The sequence below is a fragment of the Vigna unguiculata genome, chromosome 7, assembly GCF_037176805.1.
Source record: "Vigna unguiculata cultivar grain cowpea cultivar isolate G323 ecotype 2 chromosome 7, ASM3717680v1, whole genome shotgun sequence".
Lineage (NCBI taxonomy): Eukaryota > Viridiplantae > Streptophyta > Magnoliopsida > Fabales > Fabaceae > Vigna > Vigna unguiculata.
This window is the reverse complement of record NC_140798.1, coordinates 30767578-30788969: the sequence shown is the minus strand read 5'-3', so window position 1 is coordinate 30788969 and position 21392 is coordinate 30767578. Positions and strand designations below refer to the sequence as shown.

The 21392-nt window shown below is 32.4% G+C and overlaps 2 protein-coding genes and 1 long non-coding RNA gene across 4 annotated transcripts; all 3 read left to right on the top strand.

Moving 5' to 3' along the window:
• Nucleotides 1–6210: 6210 nt before the first annotated feature.
• Nucleotides 6211–7744, top strand: LOC146884783 (uncharacterized). The gene is made up of 3 exons (XR_014996682.1): nt 6211–6273; nt 6383–6459; nt 7579–7744. It is a non-coding gene; the product is annotated as an uncharacterized LOC146884783 (long non-coding RNA).
• Nucleotides 7745–9163: 1419 nt separating this feature from the next.
• Nucleotides 9164–16758, top strand: LOC114191628 (putative serine/threonine-protein kinase PBL7). Of its 2 annotated transcripts, XM_028080925.2 has the most exons (8): nt 9164–9436; nt 9523–9849; nt 10181–10555; nt 14096–14305; nt 15015–15386; nt 15499–15742; nt 15827–15974; nt 16071–16758. In XM_028080925.2, the coding sequence occupies exons 1-8, from the start codon at nt 9403–9405 to the stop codon at nt 16446–16448; spliced, it is 2088 nt and encodes a 695-aa protein (XP_027936726.1). In that variant the 5' UTR covers nt 9164–9402; the 3' UTR covers nt 16449–16758. The 2 variants fall into 2 exon arrangements, with proteins under 2 accessions (XP_027936726.1, XP_085532274.1); XM_085676148.1 differs by lacking the exon at nt 9523–9849 and having other exon boundaries at nt 9171–9436.
• A 3023-nt stretch (nt 16759–19781) lies between these two features.
• On the top strand, nt 19782–20351 carry LOC114191317 (uncharacterized). Its single transcript, XM_028080487.2, has one exon. It carries the CDS (start codon nt 19782–19784, stop codon nt 20349–20351), a length of 570 nt encoding a protein of 189 aa, XP_027936288.2.
• Nucleotides 20352–21392: the final 1041 nt, after the last annotated feature.

The following is a 21392-nucleotide window of genomic DNA, read 5'->3' as shown; positions in this document are numbered from 1 at the left end:
CAAGTAAAGAATGTGAATAAAGGGTCCAAATAAATACACACATATGGGCTGGAAACAAAGTATTGGCTACATTCACAAATACTTCACTAGTCCAACTCAAACGCTATTAATATTGAATGTAAATTGATTCATCCCAATTCATATTTTATTCAAGTGATTCGTAACAGTTATATTTTATTCAATTAAAGTATAGTTTTCTATCCCCACCAAAAATAATTCACATAAGTTATCGGTTAAACTAATGAATATTGTTAACGACGTTTGGACATAATTTTTGTTATAGAAACTTAAAAAAATAAAAATAAACTAAAATTAATTTATAGATAAGTTAAAAATTAAAAATTTAGAAAACTCATATGAAAAATTTATACAAATTAATTAATTTATTTATCAATAAACTAATTTGAACTTCTTAAGATTTTTTTTTCAAAAAAAAATTATAAAAAATATTTTCCGAATAAACCTCATAAAAAAGAGTTTGTATTCATTAGTGTTAAGTTCTTTTCAGGATAAACTTTCAAAAAGATTTGACATCAATAGATTAAGACATTATGTTTAACCAAAAATGAGTTTGTGTTTTTGTTTTTATATATACTCATTGTCCTATTTATTATTATTTAACGTGAAATTAAAATTTTTTATATATATAAACTAAAATTGATTTATAGATAAGTTAAAAATTAAAAATGTAGAAAGATCTTATGAAAAATTTATACAAATTTATTTATTAATAAACTAATTTTAACTTCTTAAATTCTTTTTTTTTTTTTTTTCACAAAAGTTTTTATAAACAAAGTTTTTCTGAATAAACCTCATAAAAGAGTTTGTATTCATTAGTGTTAAGTTCTTTTCAGGATAATCTTTCAAAAAGATTTGACATCAATAGATTAAGACACTATGTTTAACCAAAAATGAGTTTGCGTTTTTGTTTTTATATATACTCATTGTCTTATTTATTATTATTTAACGTGAGATCAAAATCATAATCAGAATTCTAAAATAATTAGGTTTGTTATTTTATTGAGTATTTTCGGGTTAACTTTTTTTTTTTATTTACACAAAATTTGATTTGTGGTATCCAACATAATTTGGGTGCTGGCCCCATAATGAAATTCTTTTCCCTTTTAAAATAGGTTTAAATCATTAGTTAATCTTTGTTTTTTTTTAATTCCAATTAGCCATTAGAATTTTTGTTTAGTCTTCATTGTTTAAGGTGTGTTGCAATTTAATCTTTTTCATTAGTACAGTATTATCGAAGTTAATTGATTTATCATGTGTTACCTCCAAATTTTTTTAATTTTTAATTTTTGAAAATAAAATTATGTCACGTATCAAATAAGGGGTTCTGCCACGTGACAAATGTGAAAAATCTCAATTTAATAATTTAATTCATGTATTTGTTGTTTTGTTTTAATTGAGTCCAAATTTTTTTAACTATAACAATTTAGTCCCTTTTTAAATCGAGACCAAACTTAACTTTTATATAAATATTACAATGATATTTTTATTAAAATTGATATATTTAACAAGATTAAATTTATTTAAATTTATATTTTATATTAAACTTTATTAAAATTTTGTTTCAAATATTTTTATATAAAATAATTTCTATATAAATGTTAGCGTTGATTTAAAAATAATAACTTTATAAATTCAAATATAAAATTTTAAAACAGTTTTATAACAATTTAAAATAAATATATTTATTATTTAAATTTTAAAACAAAATTTAAATAAAGTCTAATACAAAATATAAATTTAAATAAATTTAATTTTGTTAAAAATATCAATTATAATAAAAATATCTTCATATTTATATAAAAGTTAAATTTAGTTTTAATTTGGATAGGAATGAAATTGTTCTAGTTTAACTGAAATTAAAATTAATTAAGACAAAATAACAAATATAAGAATTAAATTAATATTTTTCACATGATATTTGTCTCAACAATAATACGTGATATTGTCATTATCACATCATTGTTTCTATCACGTGCAAGAACTTCTCATTTGACATGTTGTATTTTTTTTAATTAAAAAGATAAAAAAATTCAAAAAAAATCAGGAATTGACATACTATATATAAGTTAACATCATTAATATTGTACTAGAAAAAAGATCAAATTACAAAACATTTTAAAAAATAAGGCCAAATTAAAACTAAACAAAATCTATTGACCTTGTTAAAATTAAAAAAAATAAAAACAACCGAGAATTTAAATCTCTAAAATATGATTATGTTTTTGTTATCTGAGTAAACAAAATGGAAGCTGAAATTACACATGAAAACCGTATGTAGGTAGTGGAAACACCTCTACTTTCGTGCGTTTCAATAAAACATTTCTAATAGCATTTATGAAAAGTATAAAAATATTATAAGTAAACCAGATCCAGGTAACACATAAGTTAAAAAAATGATTTTTAATAAATTATAGTGGTTAAGAAATTTTATAAATTAGTTGACAAATAAATTCATTTTAATTAATAAAAAGTAAAATCTTTTTATATTTTGTTTTCTATAAATACTCGTAGAGAAGTTTATCTAAATATATTTAAATAAAATAATACATCAAATTTTGCCAATCTAAGATGTAAAAGAAGATGTTGTTATGGTTTAATCTCTTGAGTAGATATTAGTATTAGAAAAGACAAAAATATAATACATGTTTAACATTACTTGAAAAAAAAAATATTGGACCACATCTATAGAATATAAATGATTAAATTATTCCAAAAAATCAATATACTTGATGTGATGTGACCCACTCATATTCATTTCTTAGATTAGATTTATTTGTCGATAAGTCACTTTTACGATCAACACCCAAATCTAGAGTTATTTGATTCTCTAATCCAAAATCAATTATTTGTTACGTAGAAAAGTGTAGACTCTTCATTAAAAATGAAGTCTCGGTTAAGAATGTTAACGGGTGGACAGATTATAAATAGTAATTTTTTTTATTTTATTGGTTCGATAAATATATGTTTTGTATTCGTATTTTATATTTGTTGGATATTCGTTATGCAGGTATTTATATGTTTTTTAATATTCACGTCACGAGTATTTACAAAATAATAAAAATAAAAATTTAAAAATATATTTTAATTGTAAATTCAAATAAAATATAATACATAAATCATTTTTTTTTATTTTTTTTAAATTTAAATTAGAGTATACCGGGTACGAGTATTATGAGTACGAGTATCTATGCATACGAGTATCCATGAGTACGAATACTATGATACTCGTACCCACCCCGTGTATCTGCCCCGTCAACATGCGGGTAGTAAAAATACTCGTACCCGTTATCCGCAGATATTCATTTACAATATTCATTTCCTACATATTGCGGGTTTTATCCACAGATACCAAGAACAAATTTTTTGACATCCTTAATCTTGGTACATATTTCACTTTAAAGATTTATTTAAAATATTTTCCTTCCCAAACATACATATCCTCCTTAGAAAGTGTGATATTACTATTAGATTTCCCATTTCAATAATATTTGTATATAATATATATTTTTTCCTTATCAAATGGTTTGATGGTAATATACTAATATCTCCATTTCATAATCCTTCTAAATGTTTGTTTGTCTTTTATAGATAATGGAATCTTATGCGATATGTGGCCCTATCCAAACTTACATCTTGGTGAGGCAATTTGTATATGTTCATCTCCCAATTAATAAACATAAAAGCCCTAAAACACGTTTATTCCAATTTCTCCAAAATCAAAATTGGCCATCATTTGTATGATTAGGAGAACTTTGTCCCACCATTGACGCCTCTATCAGCTATTCTACCTCAGTCACAATCTCTGTCATCAAACTTTGGGAGGCCTCAGTTTCAAACCCAAAGCACGCACTTTTGGAATTGAAAAAGAAACAGCAACTGTTTTTGTTTTTGAGTTGAAAAGGAGTCTTCGAAGATCCATTTTGTTTGCAATATCTGCAATTAGACCAAATCCATTAATTCCTTTTGCATTAGCGATAGCTCCCACTTGTCTTGCTAAAGAGTTTGTGGTGCATTTGGGTCCAAATTTTCGCATAGAGATTGTTGACAGTGTCTTCTTTATTTTTTCAAAATAATTTGTTTCGAGACTTGTTTTAACTACAACAATAGATATTTGTAATATTGTAAATTACTGTTATATTTTATAATGCTATATTTTAGTATTTAATTTATTGTTATCCATTTTAAAATATTTAAATTCAGAATTTTCAAAAGTTTTTCATTTATTCTTTGTTACTTCATGCTACATTAAGTAAACAAAATAAAAAAGTTAATAACAAGATATACAAAGTAATTTACCAATTTTTTTATATAAATTAATTCATAACTTATTATTGAATATTTCATGTAAATATTTTCTCAAAATCTCAAAGGACTTAAGGTACAATTTCAACCGCCACAAGCATTTTGACCAGATAGAGCACACTCATATTTGTTGAGAAAAAAACAAACACTATCATTGATAACTCCGTTTGAAAAGACTAATTTGTGTTTGGGTTGAAAAGACTACTTTTAAAATCTCAGTGAAATCCTCAAAATTATATATTAATAAAAAAGAGATATTTCATACATTTATATATTTTAAATAGAAAAATAATATTAATAATAGTGATTAGATTAAAAAATAATAAACAATTACATAGTGGTATTTTTAATATTTGGATACTTTATTTTTATTTTTGTAATTTTAAAATATAACTAAGAGTTAAATATAAATATAGAATGTTTATACTGAAAGAAATAATATATTTATATATTGTCATAAATATTACGGTTTTTAAGTATTATTAAGAGTAAAGTACAGACATCAAATATGTACAAAAATTAATATATATATATATATATATATATATATATATATATATATATATATAATATTATATAATTACTTTGATGGAGAATATATTAAAGTTAATCGACAAGTTTGTTTGTGTATTTTTATATCTGTTTAATAAAATAAAACCTATTTATTCGTGTCTATTTAATTACTTATTTTGAAATGATTTTATTCATCTTAATAACAAATTCTATTGACTTTTTTAATCGGTGATTATTTTAAAATGTTTTCAGTTTAAACAAACTACTCTAGTATTTTTAGTATCGCCTATACTTTGAATGATCTTAAAATAAAATATTTACTAAAATTACAAAAATATACTTTGAATTTTACTTTTTATTTTAAATTACTAAGAAATATTGGAAAAGCACTGGTTGAATTTAATTGTTACATTAAAAATAAAATTGGTATTTTGTCGCGTTATCTAATTAAAAAATATTAATATAAATTAATAAAGTGTGCCTTTCAAAATCCAAATATTTTTTTTTTGTTACAAAATACTAACGGTATTTTTAATCATGTGCCTGAGTACTTTATTAACCTTGAACACACATTAACCTGCGCAATTAACCTTCTAAAAACGAAATTATCACAAAGGTGATAAAATAATTGGACACACTTATGTATCACTCTAATAACTTCAAATCAAGTAATCAATCCGCAACTTGAAAAGAAAAAACATTCTTAAAAGAAATGATTTAAATTAGAAATGAAAAAAAATGGATCATATACGTACAAAATACAACATAAACAATACCGTTAACAAAAAATGACATCATCTCAACACATGTAAATCGTGTCAGTTCAATATAATAAGTTAAAAGATAATTGATTAACCATTAGAGGTTAGATGTCATATAAGAGATTAAAACATCTAAATTCTCCTAGATTAAATATTATGTACTCGATATATGCCTATTCAGGTTGATCCATACAAATAATATAAATATACATTATTGTCAAGATATAATTGTTTACTCATTAATTGTTACAATTATTCCATATTGTGTATTACTAACTTAAGCGTCATTATAAATATGTTATTACTCTGAACAATTGTGTTGGAGATAAAGTAGCACTAGTGAATTAGATAAATTAATTAATTAGTTACTTGATATTAACATTTTTAATAATTTTAATCCACTTAACAAAATTTCACCCATTCTAATTCATTAACAACTTTTTTTTTAATGTAGGCAAAATAAAGCTACCTTATGTGAGGCCCACTTTTTGTGTGTCTTAAGTTACGGTCCCAGCTTGGTGAGTCAGCCCAAGCCAGCCACTTGTTGCCTCACCTCTAGTTCCCACATTAGTTTCATGTTTAGTTCCTTTGTTTCTCCCAAAAGCACAACTCTGAAGCTTTGTTAGGGCTTGAACTACGTTCTCCTCCGAACTAGCTGAGCTCATTTTTCCTCCATGTAAGTTGAACCTCAACTCCTACTTTCTCTTTTTTCTGCTCTTTTTCTCTAGTTCTGTCATGAGTTCTTCCTAAAACCTCACCTTCGTATTGATATTCATGTTTTTCAGCCATTTGGTTTGTTCTTGGAGTTGTGGTGCTCCTTCTGTTAGGTGGTTATCCTCCTTAAGTTTAGCCCCACTCAAAGGTAAGGAAAACTGGAACTCTTAAATGTTTTTTGAACCGTATGACTGTTTTGGGTTTTAAATCGCATTTTATTTGTTGAATGATGCTTGTAATTGTGTGAGAATGAACTGGATGTGTTTGGTTTTACTTTCCTGGTTTGCATGCGTGAGTAGGGGGAGAAACCTAATATTCTCGCCCAAGCAAACAAGCATCGCCTAAGCGAGAGTATCAAAGTTTTACCTAGGTTTTGCTTCGAGTTGCCGCTCAGGCGGCGAACTTCTATTTTGAGCGAAGAGTAATCTCGCTCACGCGAGAACTCATGAAACCCCTCAGTGCTCCTTGTTTGCAATCTCGCCTAGGCGAGAGTTTTTAGCTTGAGTGAGAGGCTCTTGTCGCTTGAGCGAGAGCTCTTTAGCCTGAGCGAGATTGACAACAAATTGGTTTTGAATTATTTGGTTGCTTCCATGATTAATTGATTTACTCCTTAAAGCTTAAAGTATGATACCATGTATGTTTAATGCGATGTAATGAGACTAAAATTGATGTGTTGGTATGAAATGAGACATGACTTGGTTGGTTGGCTATGCATTAACATGAGATTTTAATGCTTGAGATGACATGTGGAATGTTGTTGGTAAAAGAGTTTCATGAGAAGCTTTTGATGATGGTGTGGTTAGTGTATGCCTTAATATAGGAGATGTCTAGATAAAGGAAGGTATCCTGAACTCTAATAATCGTTTACACTCATGTAGAGTAGAATGAATTATGTTGTGAGAGTGACAAGAGGTCCTAATCTTAGGAGGTGTTTGAGCCTAAGACAAAATGAGATTAAGCTTGTCTGTGGTTGGCTGATAACCTCTTGTGTCTAGACTCTGCACAATTTAGAAACCAGCACAGGTGCATACTTCCTTTAGAATTCTATGTCACACGCATAATCCAAATAATTGAGTTAAGAGTCTGATTGTTTGCTATCACATGTTTTGGGTGTTTACTGCTTTGACTGTTTATAACTTGTTCTAACATTTGGTTGCTCAGTATCATGTTAAAAATATTTTAGTCTAGCTTACCTTTCCCTTTTGATGTATGTCTCCTGTTTGGCTTTTCCTTTTTGTAATGATCACCAAACTTTTGGTATGAGCAGGTGTGAAAATCCCTGACGGTCGCAATGATGATGGACATGCTATAGTGTAGTTCGACCAAGTGTTGGTTTAGGCTCACTGCTGAGCCCTTTTGAAGTATTGTGTTATCTGTAAATCTTTGCTCTATGAGCAAATCTTTTGTTAAACCGTTGCACTTTTAAGTCATGTTTCTTGACATTATTTTGTGCATTGATACTCATAATTCAGTATATTATGATGACTGTAATAGCTAATCCTCTATTCTTTTTGTCTTGTGTTCTATTTTATTTTATAATCTTGTACCATTTTATTTAGTAGAGTTATTATATTTAAACGGTCATACCTTACCTTCTATTACAAGAAACAAATATTAAATTGTAAAGACTATTAAAATGAGAAATAATTAGTTGGCTTTAAATAGCGATATCATGAACTAAATCTTATTTTAGACGTATTCTTAACATTGCATATTTTAAGAAGTTATTTAATAGCATCACTTCAATGAATGAATTTTAATAATGGAAATTACTTATCTTATTAATTAACGACCCAACAAATCTTATATGTCTGTTTCATTAACATGCTACACAAAATTTAATGATACGAAAACATTAACAATTAAAACATTTAAAAGTGGTTGTTAGATTCTCATATTTGGAAGGAAATAAAACACCTATTAATTTGTTACTTTCTATGTAGGATATAAGGTATTATGTTTTCTAAATAAGTTGTTTTTGATTTTGAAGACAAGTTTTTAAAATATATTTTGCAAAACAAGTTTTAAGAATGCATTGTTTTATTTTTTATTTTTAAACAAGTGTGAAAAAATTATTGAATTATTTTTTATCCATTCAATATTAGTAGTCTTTCCATATTAAAGTAGTAGATGATTTTATTCCAATTTTTTATAAATAGATTGAATATATTAATTTTAGACGAACGAGATAAATAATAAATAGATTATTTCCACATTCCTAATATAAATCACTTTTATTTTCCTAAAATATGTCCCCTCAAATATTATTTTAACTCGTTTATGTGCTAATTATTACTTGTACTGGAAAAATATACTGTACTTACATATACCTTAAGGTATTTACAAAATTTTAGCCGGCAAACAATTTAAATATTTTATTTAGGAAATATTTAATTTTATATTAAATACAAAGATAATTAAACAAAAATAAATAGCTTGAAGTTATAACACACTAAACATTTCGTTTGATTTAACATTTATTTTAGTTAATAAAAAAAAGTGTTATAAAGGCGTTGTTTAAACGTTGAAAAACAAAAGAAAGTTTTTTTATTTAGTTAAAAAATAAAGCAATTGTCAACTATACTCAGAAAATAAATTTACCAATATTCTTAAAACGTTTTATAGTAAAACTTGTGCGAAAAAAAAAAACAAAAAAACTCCTCAAAATACATAGAAGAGACGTGATGAGGCTTCTTATCACTGCACTTATGTAGTGTTTGAAGAGAAGCTACCTGTCCTTATAACTTCTTACCGTTAGTTTACCGTTAATGTCATTCTTTTTCCGTTAACGGTGACCACCACCTTTGGGTGGGACCCACAACAATTAATTAACAACTCCTTCCACACTAAAAAACCCCACACGAAATAACACCGTCGTTCACCCACACCCATTTTTTCCCCAAACCCAAACCTTCTCCCTCAGGCCACCGGCAAGTAACCAGTGAGTAACCGGTAACAGTGACACCTCCGATTCAGCTCAGTCATGCGCACCTTCTTCACTCGGGGTCCCACTTCACTCCCCCAGCTCAATTTCCACCGTTGATTTATCGCAACCCTGTAGATCTGATCTGGACCGTTCCCGGCGTCGCCGATGTCGCTGGTCACCGGTTCCACCTCTTCAACCGGTAATGATAGGTTTTTGTGTGCGGACCAATATTGAGTTTTTTTTTTTGTTTGGTTGGGTTTGTTTGACATTTGGGAAATAATGCAGGTGGGTTTAAATGGTTGCTTGGGTTGTTATCTTGCACGGTGTGGTTTGTGGTTGAGTATGGTGAATGTGGTAGAACACTGCAACAGCAAACACCTTCTTTATCTCCAGCTGCTCTTCCACATGTTGTTGATGGTGATCTGCCACTATTGGCAAATGCTTTTGGGTTGAAGCATTTGCCTGCACCAATTCCATCACGTGCCAATTTCACCAAAGGAAGAGTACAGTTAGAACCTCCGGGTTCTGCGTTTAAGAATATTGCCCCTGTGCATCCCATTGCCGATGCAATTCCTGCTCTCGCTCAACCACCACTGTCCCCTTATGTTTCCGGTAATTCGAGCAAAATTGTTTTCTAATGGAGTTAAGTTAACCCTAATTTCAGTCCTGAACTTGTAAAGTGCTGTCACGGAATCTCTGTTAGGAGCTATAATTATAGCAAGTTATAAAGTTTAGGAACTAATGATAGTGAGTTGTACATTCCAGAGACTAAAATGATAAGAATTTTTGTTTCAAAGATTTGAAATTGATAATTTTCTGATTCTTCTGAGGGGCTAAATGGGAGTTCACTTGAAATTGGTTTTCTTGTGCTACTGTCTGTTACTTGGAATGTGTTTTTTAAATTTCTAATTGCTGGATTAATTTGATTATAAAACACGAACAGATTGTTGCAGACAAGACATGGTGTGGAAACGAGGCAGTGAGGTTTGCCAATGTGCTTATCCCATAAAGCTAGACTTGCTTCTTTTGAATGTCTCTCTAAACCCTGACTGGAATGTTGTTTTTCTCAATGATTTGGCCACCCAACTTGAGCTGCAAACTACCCAAATTGAAATTATTAAATTTTACCTACTGAGCTTGTCGACATTGAATATATCGATGGATATCACTCCAAATAAAGGGATCAGTTTCTCGGCCAGTGAAGCCGCTAAAATAAATTCGTCGCTTTCATTGCATAAGGTTCAACTAGACAGCAGATATGTGGGCAACTACAGTGTCCTCAATTTAACCTGGTTTAAAGCTCCACCTCCTTCTCAAGGTATCTAAAATCATTGAACATGTCGTTACTAATCATTATGCTTTGGTGTTGTTGATAATTGGAACTAACACAGTGAAATAAAAAAACCACATATAATGTTTATTTGAAACCTTTTAAAATGTGTAAATCTTACTGTCTTGACTACTTCCATTTAATTGTTTTAATTTCACGTCCTTTTTTTAATGTTTTTGCTAAGTGGTATGGAAGGAAGAGAGATATTTTGATGTTATAAGGAATAATATATTGATGACAGGTGACACGGTAGACCTAACAAACTTTGTTAGGATAGACTCTAATATTATCTTAGAAATTGAAGTTTAAGTTTAACTATATCTCATAACTGTAGACATAACAAATTTTGTTAGGATAGACTCTAATATTATCTTAGAAATTGAAGTTTAAGTTTAGCTATGCCTCACAAAATTAGTTTACAAAGTATAGTTTCCACCCATTATATATTAAAATTTGGTTATATCTCTAGTAGATATTAGATCTCCTACATGTACCAACAAACATAAATCATGTAACTTTGATACTTATGAAAGTGTTATTCAACATTGTGAAATGTTAATTGAGATAGTTCCTTGTATGTTGTTACTAAGTCATAACATCAAACTGTTTTAGCTCTGCTTGCTTGTGGTTTTTGTTAGGATCTCATATCAATTATAGATATGTATGACTTAGGGTTTGTAAGATTTGGACTATCTTCACTAAAGGGTTTTGAGAGAGAGAATGCATAAGCAACATTGTGTTGACTGTATTATTATAAAAGCAGTACAACCCTTTATCACTTTGTCTCTCTACCATTTGTTTGAACTTTCAAAATACCTCCAGAACTTCACTCTTCCTCTTGAGTAAGTATGACCATGCCTTTCTAGTCCAATCATCAATGAAAAACAGTATCTACTACCTCCTGGAGTCTTCATTTGTATGGGTCCGCATACATATGAGTACATAATCTCCAGCCTTTCTGATGTTTTATGAGGTAAACAACTTTGAAAACTGCCTCTGGTTTGCTTGCATTGGACACACTCCTGACACACTGTCTCTAGGATATTAACCACTAGTAAGCCTTTGACCATTGTGCGTTGGATTAGCTGAAACAAATCCCTGAAATTTAGGTGCCCAAGACGCAAATGCCACAACCACTCTACTTCTTTCTCTATTGTAGAAAAACATTGATGCTTCACGACTTTCATAACTACACGAAAGGTCCTATTTTTGGACAAGTTTGCTTTAATAACCAATCTCTTACTTTGGTCAAATATGCTAAGGCTATTGTCTTCCATCTTCTCACAAACCCCTTTTGCAAAAGTTGACCCAAACTTAGTAGATTGGTTTTTAGCCCTGGCACATATAGCACTTCTTCAATCACCACTTCTCTACTATCTGTGTCTCGAAGAACAATTCTGCCAGACCCTTCTACCATTAAACTCCTATCATAAGCAAACTTGATCTTTCCATTAACCATTTCCTCCATATTTACGAACTACTCGTTCTTCCCAGTCATATGGGTCAAACAAACCACGATGCATCCTCTGACTCATCTTCATTTGTTCTTGCCATCAACATCATTGCTTCAGAATCAGATGTGCTGTCTTGTGCCAAATGAGCTTGGTTCTTAGGTTTGTTGTTTGCACCCTCACCCTTCCAACACTCCTTAGCAAAGTGCCCATACTTCTGGCAGTTGAAACACTTGACTTTCTTCTTATCGAATTTCCACACCTTCTCTCCATCAGAGTTAACAACAGCCTTCGGATTATTGCGATTTCCAGACTCAGCCACACCTTCGTTCTTTTGTTCTTGTGAGTTTTTATGCTTAGAATTGCTCTTGCCTGACTTCTTGAACATTTTTCCTTTTCCTTTGTATGATGAACGAGCCTGCAAGACTTGCTCTTAGCAGACTTGACGCTCATTCATTTTGTATTCATGTGACTCCAATGAATGTTGCAGCTCATCAATCTCCATAGTTTCCAAATCACGCGTTTCCTCAATAGCAACAACCACGTGATCGAACCTTGGTGGTAGGGTTCTCAAGATCTTGTCCACAATACTTTGATCTGAGATGGTACTCTTGCAAGCCCACATTGCATTGACATGTCCTTGAATCTTGTCGAAGTAATCTATCACGGTTTCACTTTCATCCATGGTCAGAAACTCAAACTGCCGCCACATTATTTGCTATCTTACCTTTTTGTTCTTGTCCCCTTCACCATAAGTCTTGACCAAAATCTCCCAAGCTTCCTTAGCAGTGGCTGCCTTCGAAATCTTGTTAAAGATCTTTGGCGTTACACATTGATAGATAAGGTATCTGGCCTTACTATCCAACTTCAGTTGTGCCTTGTGATTCTTTTTTTCTTCCTTTGTGGCCTTCAAACTCAACTCTGCCACGCCTTCAGTCACCACTTCTGCAACATCTTGGAAGTTGAAGATGGCTTGCATCTTAATGCGCCAATCATCAAACACCTTGCCATCAAAGATCGGCACCAACCCTTGCATCATCCCTCCGAACCCAGCCATGTCTTCGTTCTTGATTCAGAATCTTGAACCTTCGTTAACTTCTCACGGTACCCAAGATTTCAAGACGAAATTCTCCCACGTTCTTTACTGAAACACGTGCTTCATGCACTACCCGTGGACCGCCCTATGCTCTTGATACCATAAAGGGTTTTGAGAGAGAGAATGCATAAACAATGTTTTGTTGACTGTATTAATATAAAAGTAGTACAACCCTTTATATAGGGGTTAAAAAGAGTAACCATGCTAACAAAAAGAAATGGAATAGAGCCTATATCTATTACATGGCAGTTTCTGCTTTTGGCTCAACTACAAAATATACCACATTCACCTCATAAATTAGTTTTGGAGGTTGAGTTAGACCTAGCCAAAATTTAAGATGGTATTAAAACTTATCATAGATTTTGTATCAGGCAACCCTCAACTGTCCAAAATACTTGTCTCTGTGGCTTTTCTAGTATAAAAGAGTCTTACAATATCCATGCTTTAGATGTCTTATCCTATGCATGAGGAGGGTATGCTACGATCCCTATTGACTATAGATACAACCAATTGTCCCTTTGGCTTTCCCACTATAAACAAAGTCTTTTAATATTGATGCTTTAGATGTACAATCCTTGGTAGTGCGTGCTAAGAGATCCCTATTGACTATAGATAAAACCAAAATATAGTTGAAACAAACCCAAATCCAAGAGTATGCATCTGTGATTCCACAACTACTACACTTCAATGCATGTGTTAGCCTTTCTCGTTGGCTTGTTGCCTCATTTTTGTATAACTTCAATGAGTTATATCTAACTTTGTAGTAAATTGTCCAATGTTCCTTCTCTGGTCTCTCAAAGATTTAGAGGATGTACTCAACTAATCTATTGTGGTACCAGATTTTTTGTAGTTTCTGAATTTAATCCTTTGGAAGAGGAACTTCAAACAACCGTCTCTTCGTGGGCCTTAAAGGATGCGTGAATAATGAAATTAGTGCATTGTATGTATAATATATTAACATATATTTGGATTCTAATGCAGCTCCTACAATTGCTACATCACCAACGAAAGCTCCTCACAGGCAAGCACCTCCAACTACATTATCGAGTACTTCTGACAGGGCAAAGCATTCAAACTTGCCTCTTATTCTTGGAATTGTGACTGGCGTACTCTTCATTTCCATTGTATGTGTACTTATACTTTGCTTATGCACGATGCGGCCAAAACCAAAAACACCTCCCACAGAAACTGGTAAATATTTCTATTTCTAACTCCTGTTATTTTTCTTTTTTCATTCCTATAACAGCATATTAAAGGTCAAAGCTGTTATTGATTATGCTTGGTGACCTTTTTATATTTGGATGTTGTGAAGGCAATAAGTATATCAACTAGAAGAGGGCAACATGGGATCCCTTAAACAAAATTTTTCTCATGACACAGAAATAAGGAGAGAAGAAGTTCCCTGAGCTAATTAATGGCAATTGTTCATTACGAGTATTTTCAGAGTGGTTTATTAGTTGCACGACAAAATATTCACTGGAATTCAATATGGATGTGTATATTGTAAATTGTGATCATTAATTGTGAAAATTAATATAGTTTACAATTTTTTCAACTGAAGGAAGAATTTTATGCTCTTGGCACAGTGAAGGCTGCCAATTTTTCACATAGTTATAAGTCTGTTTGGTGGAAAACAGCGAAGGCCACATTTTACCTTATTGAGATACATAAATTCTTTAGGATTTCAACCCAACGTGAGTTTACTTTTTCAGCTATTAAAAGGTAGAAATGCTTGTGATTCAATTTGTATACTTAGTCTATATGGAGAAATCAGATGTCCATTCATGAATTCAGACTGAAGGGAAAATACAGAAACTTGTGGCGCTCTTATCTGTTTATTATTTTCGTGTTAGTCTTTTGTCTTCTAGGTTTGCTACTAAGTTTGCTCTCTTTTCTACAGAAAAGCCAAGGACTGAAAACACAGTTCCAGCTGTTGGGTCTCTTCCCCATCCAACCAGTACACGCTTTATTGCTTATGAAGAACTGAAAGAAGCTACCAATAATTTTGAATTAGCAAGTGTACTTGGAGAAGGAGGTTTTGGTAGAGTTTTTAAAGGTGTCTTGAATGATGGAACTGCTGTTGCAATTAAGAGGCTTACTAGTGGAGGGCAACAGGGTGACAAAGAATTTTTGGTTGAAGTTGAGATGCTTAGTCGGCTGCATCATCGTAACCTTGTAAAACTAGTGGGATACTATAGTAATCGTGACTCATCACAAAATCTACTTTGCTATGAGCTTGTTCCGAATGGAAGTTTAGAGGCTTGGCTTCATGGTAATATAGCTTCTCATATCAGCTTTGTCGTCTTGTACGTGTTTTTTACAACAGTGTTGTTTCTGAAACTATTATATTATGCTTAATTGAAACTGGCCCTGACTTGTCCTAGGTCCCCTGGGAATAAATTGCCCTTTGGATTGGGACACTAGAATGAAGATTGCCCTTGATGCTGCAAGAGGACTTGCATACCTGCACGAAGATTCACAGCCTTGTGTTATACACAGAGATTTCAAGGCATCCAACATATTACTTGAGAACAACTTTAATGCTAAAGTTGCAGATTTTGGTCTAGCTAAACAGGCACCTGAAGGCAGGGCCAATTATCTATCTACTCGAGTCATGGGCACATTTGGGTTAGTCTCATTCTATTCTTTCTTGTATTATACTAATTATTTCCATTTAATTTAGTTTTAAGATGAAATCAAATTTTTATGTAGGTATGTAGCTCCTGAGTATGCTATGACTGGGCATCTTCTTGTTAAAAGTGACGTTTATAGTTATGGGGTTGTCTTGCTGGAACTGTTGACCGGAAGGAAACCAGTGGATATGTCACAGCCAACTGGACAAGAGAACCTTGTTACATGGGTTAGACTCATACCTTGGCATTCCCTCGCTGAGTTCAAAATTTTCATTTGGAGTTTTATGTTGATTATACACTAATTACGTGGTTATCCCTTTCAGGCAAGACCTATTCTTAGGGATAAGGATCGATTGGAAGAACTTGCTGATCCAAGGCTTGGGGGAAGGTATCCAAAAGAAGATTTTGTACGTGTTTGCACTATTGCTGCAGCCTGTGTTGCTCCTGAAGCAAGCCAACGACCTACAATGGGTGAAGTGGTACAGTCACTTAAAATGGTGCAGCGGATCACAGAAAGTCATGATCCTGTGTTAACCTCATCCATCACACGACCCAACATGAGACAGTCTTCTACCACGTATGAGTCTGATGGGACTTCTTCAATGTTTTCTTCGGGTCCTTACTCTGGTCTAAGTGCCTTTGACCATGACAACATTTCGAGGACGGCTGTTTTCTCGGAAGATCTTCATGAAGGACGATGAAAATGCTTGGAAGAACAAGCTAACCATGAATGTGTACCCCAAGGTTTTCACACCATGATTTTTGAGAAGTTTTCTTTCCCATAGCTGAAGGTGGAAAACATAACTGGTGGTGTTGTTGCTGATTAGAGAGGATTCTTTCTTTTGCCATCCTCCTCGGTAAACCACCATCCTTTCCTCCCCTACGAGACAGTGTTTTCACGTGTGGATGAATTTTGTATATATGTGTAATCTAGATTGTTTTTACAGATTGGCATCAAAAGCCTTTTTAATTATAAATATATATATATCCGCATAGCTTCACTGTGATCAATTCTCGTAGTATATTGTAGTAGCTACTGAGAGGGCATAGTATCGATCCCATGAAAGTTTGGGTGAATTTCCTCGTACAGTTTCGTGAACTCTAAGTGGCACCATGAGCGTCAGTTTTCTGCATTAGCTGCGATTTGTGTATGTTTGTTTACTTTCCAGTGAGAGGAAAACATGGGGCGAATCATGGGTCGATTTCAAGTTTATTTTGGATTTCTGTCAATTTCCTTCCGCATCAACTCTGGCGACATAGTTTGAGTTACATCAGATATCAATCAAATTGTTACCTTTTGCCGAGAAGAAGAAAACAGAATGGCTTTGGCCTCATCTTCATCATCCCTTATCACGATCAAGGTCAAACCTCACATTTTCGAGGTCTCAAGGAAATCTGTCATTGTTTGAAATTGTGGCAAGCCAATTGCGTCCCCAATAGCGATGATTTGTAACATCAATAGTGGGAGGAAGAAAAAGGAGCTTAAGCTTCCGGAGTGCCCTAATGCGAATTAATTGGATCAAGTTCTCCAAACTCTTTCTTCTTTTCCCCTATTATGTTCATCGCTACGGTTAGGAGTTTGGAGGAGAAATTGGGCCAGGCTGTGATGGGAACGCTTTTCTCCTTCAGGCACGACGGGAAGGTGGAGCTCTACTGCAATATTGGCGACGTTGCATTGGACGTTGGGCCGGACACAGTACGAGGAGAAGGTGGTGGTCTAGAGCAGTATGACGGTGTTGTTTCACTACTTTTGTGTGGCCCTACGATGGGGCTTGGGGGAGGTTGTTTCACCAGAGCAAAAGCGAGTTCTCTAGAGAGAAGACTTCCAAAACGATGTTAATATCAATTCAAGAGAATGGACACATTAAACATTACGGATTGAATTCATGATAAAAAGAAAATTAAAGATCAAATTGAATAAACCTCCAGATATGGACTTCAAGTCTTAAAAAAGACTTAATTAAATTTCAAGTCTCTTATAAATGTGTGTATTTTAATTGAGTTCCTTTTGTTGTTTTATTGAATAATCAAAACTTTATATTTTTCAATTGAGTTAAGTCACTCAATTAATCAACAAAATTAGAACCGAGTATTATAGAGGCACAATTAAAAATGCACACATCTATGAAGGATTTAAAACTTAATTAAGTTTTAAAAAATATAAATAATTAATATAATGGTGATTAACTATGGAATAACTATTTTGTGAAATTAAAAAAAAATATTAAGAAATTACTTAAAAGTTGAAAGTTAATTTTATATATATATATATATATATATATTCATATATCAATTAAAAAAAATTAAAGTATAATAAAAAAATTACAAATAAAAAAAGTAAGAACTAGACGTTAAATTTGCAAATATAAAACACATTTTAAATTGCATTTCATATTTTTTATCCATGTTTCAAATATATTAAATATCAATATAATTTGATAATTTAAAAAGTAGGTTTACCTTATTTCCTTAAATTAATACCATGTATAGAGTAAGCAAGTTTTGAACAAATCATAATTGATTATTGGTAGAGGCATAATCTATTATGGTCAATTACATAATCAGTTAAAAATCTAATATTAATAACATGCATGTACACATAATTTGATTATGTGAATCATTTGTTTGTGCTTAACACTCTTGTAAGTGGATCTTCAACATGTATGTCTAGACAAAATACATATAACAATTTGTTAAAAGAAAGGCATAATTGATAATGAGTTGAGGCATAATGAATTTCATAATATCAATCTTGTCTTTCTTTCGTTGCTGTGAGTGGACAGTGGCCGAAATTGAAAGATATAATTGTGTTGAATACCACCCGAGGTATTTGCATCTTTGCACATAACCATTTAATACTTTGAAAATTCATAAAACTTTTACTCCCATTTAATACTATTTTTTTAGTATCTTTTATTTTATTTTCTCTTTGTAAATACAAAAGTTTATTTTTGTTAGGACTATTTCATTTTTATAATAGACTGTCAAATGGTAATTATTGATGTCATATAATTTTTTTAAGCAATTATCCAAACGTGAAGAATACGCCTTCTATCCTTTCTCCATGGTACATCAATGGATCTAAGCCGATTATTAACCACTTCTCTTGTGAATTTGGCCTCAAAATTTTTGTTTTAGTTTAAATTATTAAGTAGGCCTTTGAAGTTTTGTCAACCTTTTAACAAAGTTTCTACAATTCTATAATTTTGTAATTAAATTTTTATTGATGTACCACTTTTATATATAATTTAAAAATGTAAATAATACTTTTTTTTTTCATTATTATCACTCTGTGTCAAATATAAATACTAGCATAATATTATAATAATTTACATTAAAACAAAGTCGATATAAACATTTCTTGAGTTTAAAAGATGGACATTGTGTTCCCATTGTACTGCTATCACGAAGCTAAATGTTATAATGATTACTTAGTGTAGTTATCAGTCATGATCTCCCATTATGATATGTTTAACAACTTTTATATTTTATAAAATCATCTAATAATTACATATATTATTATTCTGTTTCAATTTTTCATTATATTTATTATTGATATAATATTTTATCATTTTGAAAGAGAAAATTGAGAGGGGAATTAGGGTGTCGACGCCAGAATGTCACACAACACAAGTAGTGTTTAAGGAATTTTTTGCAATGTTAGTGATTAGATATTTAATTAAAAGGTTTTGAACTGTATATAATTAAAAAAAAAAAATTAAAAGCATAATTAAAAGTTTGGTAAACCGAAGTCTATGGGCAAATTTAGTTACTATTCAAGCCCTTAATTTAGGGTCCGTTTAGAAGGAAACATACGAAAATCATAAGTTGATTAGTGCATATAGGCGAGTTTTACGGGGTGAGCCGGTGGTTTTGTGTGGAGAAGAAGGCAAATAATGGAAAACATGAGCTATAAAAACCCGTCCATACCTGGAACAAAATGCAACCCGATTTGATCCGTTGTCTCTTTCTCCAAGAAGAAGACGCTTCTCTACTCTAAGAAGAAGACGCGCTTCTATCAAGGAGGAGAGACAATGGATCAGTTCAGATTCAATAAAACCCTTATCCTCATCGGAGCACTCTCTTGCCTCCTCCTATCCACCGTCGCCTCCGCCCGCCACCTTCTAGCCGCACCTGTCCCCCTTGAGCTTACACAATTCTGCAGCGGCACCGATAACCCGGCGCTCTGTGTGGATACCATCGCCCCCGTCCTCGCCGGTAACTTCGACCCCGTGAGAGCAGTGGAGGGCGAGATCAACGCCACCCTCCAGAAGGCCAGCGAGATCGCCGCTTCCATCTCCAAGCAGCTGGAAGATCCCGCCACAGCAAAGGAGGCCTTGGACGCACTCAACATCTGCAAGACTCAGTACGATGACATGTTGGACAGCATAAAGGAAGCTTTGAATATGGTGGTTCAGATGAACGTGATGGAGGCTTATCGCAAAATGAGCGCCGTGATTTCTTACAAATCCAGCTGCGACGACGCTTACACCGAGTCTCCCGGCGTCGAAATGCCCTTCCGCCAGGAGGCCACCACGCTCTTCCAGTTGAGTGGCAATTGCGTCACCGTCCTCAACACCATCGTTAAAACTACCACGGTGTAATCACACATGCATGCGTCATGCAAGCATTGTTTATTAGAGAGTATCTTCTTTGAGGGGTATAGGGTTTTATATATATTTATTTATTGGTTATTTCTATGAATCTGATCGAAATCGAGTTCGATCGAGGGTTGCCCTACATGTATATATGTTCGCCAGTTTTGGATAACATATCAATCAATAAATTCCTTTACCATCAAACTCACTTCTTCTTCCCTTCAACGCGCTACACATATAATCTCTTCTCTCACCAAACTAATATTAGGAAAATATCAAATGACTACTAATTTTTACTATTTTCCTTACCACCTTACATGTCCTGACACATTCCATTATATTTTCTTTTTTGAATTTAATTAAAAGCTGAACAATGTGGCAGATGAAAGTGGGAGTTCATTTTCGCGCATGGGTCAAAAAATTCTCACTCTCTCACGTTACCCAATTCTTTGAAATATTTTGAAACAGAATCCCTTTTCTTTTCACTCCTCCGACAAATTCCCACTCTCTCACCTTTACCCCATTCTCTTTCTAACATAACCCCTATCTCTCTTCACTCTAAAAAATTTCCAAACCTTTCACGCTTCCATTTAGAAATCTCACCCCATTCCATTTCCATTTGTTGTAAACCAAGTATTGGTTTCCATTGTAGAAACTGCAGCTGGAAAAATAATTCCCTTCCAAACTTGGTGGACTTTCCAAATCTGTTGGAAAAATGAACTTAAAAGGCAAATTTTTTTCCAAATTGAACTTAAACCTCGTTTACAACCACATTGATGGGTGAATTATTGGTGTGCATAGGCTGTGGTCCAGCAAGTTTGGGAGGCAATTGTGTATGCAGTTGCACTTTTCAAATCTGTTTTTTAAAATTGTCCAAACAATCGTTGGTGGATTACACCTTATTTAGTCTTAGGTTCCAAGGTAATTTTTAAAATATGTGTCAGGAAAGTTTTCCCGCAAATGCAGAAATAGTTGGTTTAGAACAAACAAGGTGTGCATAGCCTAAGGTCCACCAAGTTTTTGAGGGAATTCCGTATCCAACTACAT

What these genes read in the sequence shown, in the direction of transcription:
- LOC114191317 (XM_028080487.2), top strand. Translation starts at nt 19,782, where the DNA reads ATGGATCAGTTCAGATTCAATAAAACCCTTATCCTCATCGGAGCACTC.
- LOC114191628 (XM_028080925.2), top strand. Translation starts at nt 9,403, where the DNA reads ATGTCGCTGGTCACCGGTTCCACCTCTTCAACCG. An exon ending in AGCTCCACCTCCTTCTCAAG is followed by an intron (nt 10,556 to 14,095) that starts GTATCTAAAATC and finishes ATTCTAATGCAG; the next exon opens with CTCCTACAATTGCTACATCA. An exon ending in CGAGTCATGGGCACATTTGG is followed by an intron (nt 15,743 to 15,826) that starts GTTAGTCTCATT and finishes ATTTTTATGTAG; the next exon opens with GTATGTAGCTCCTGAGTATG.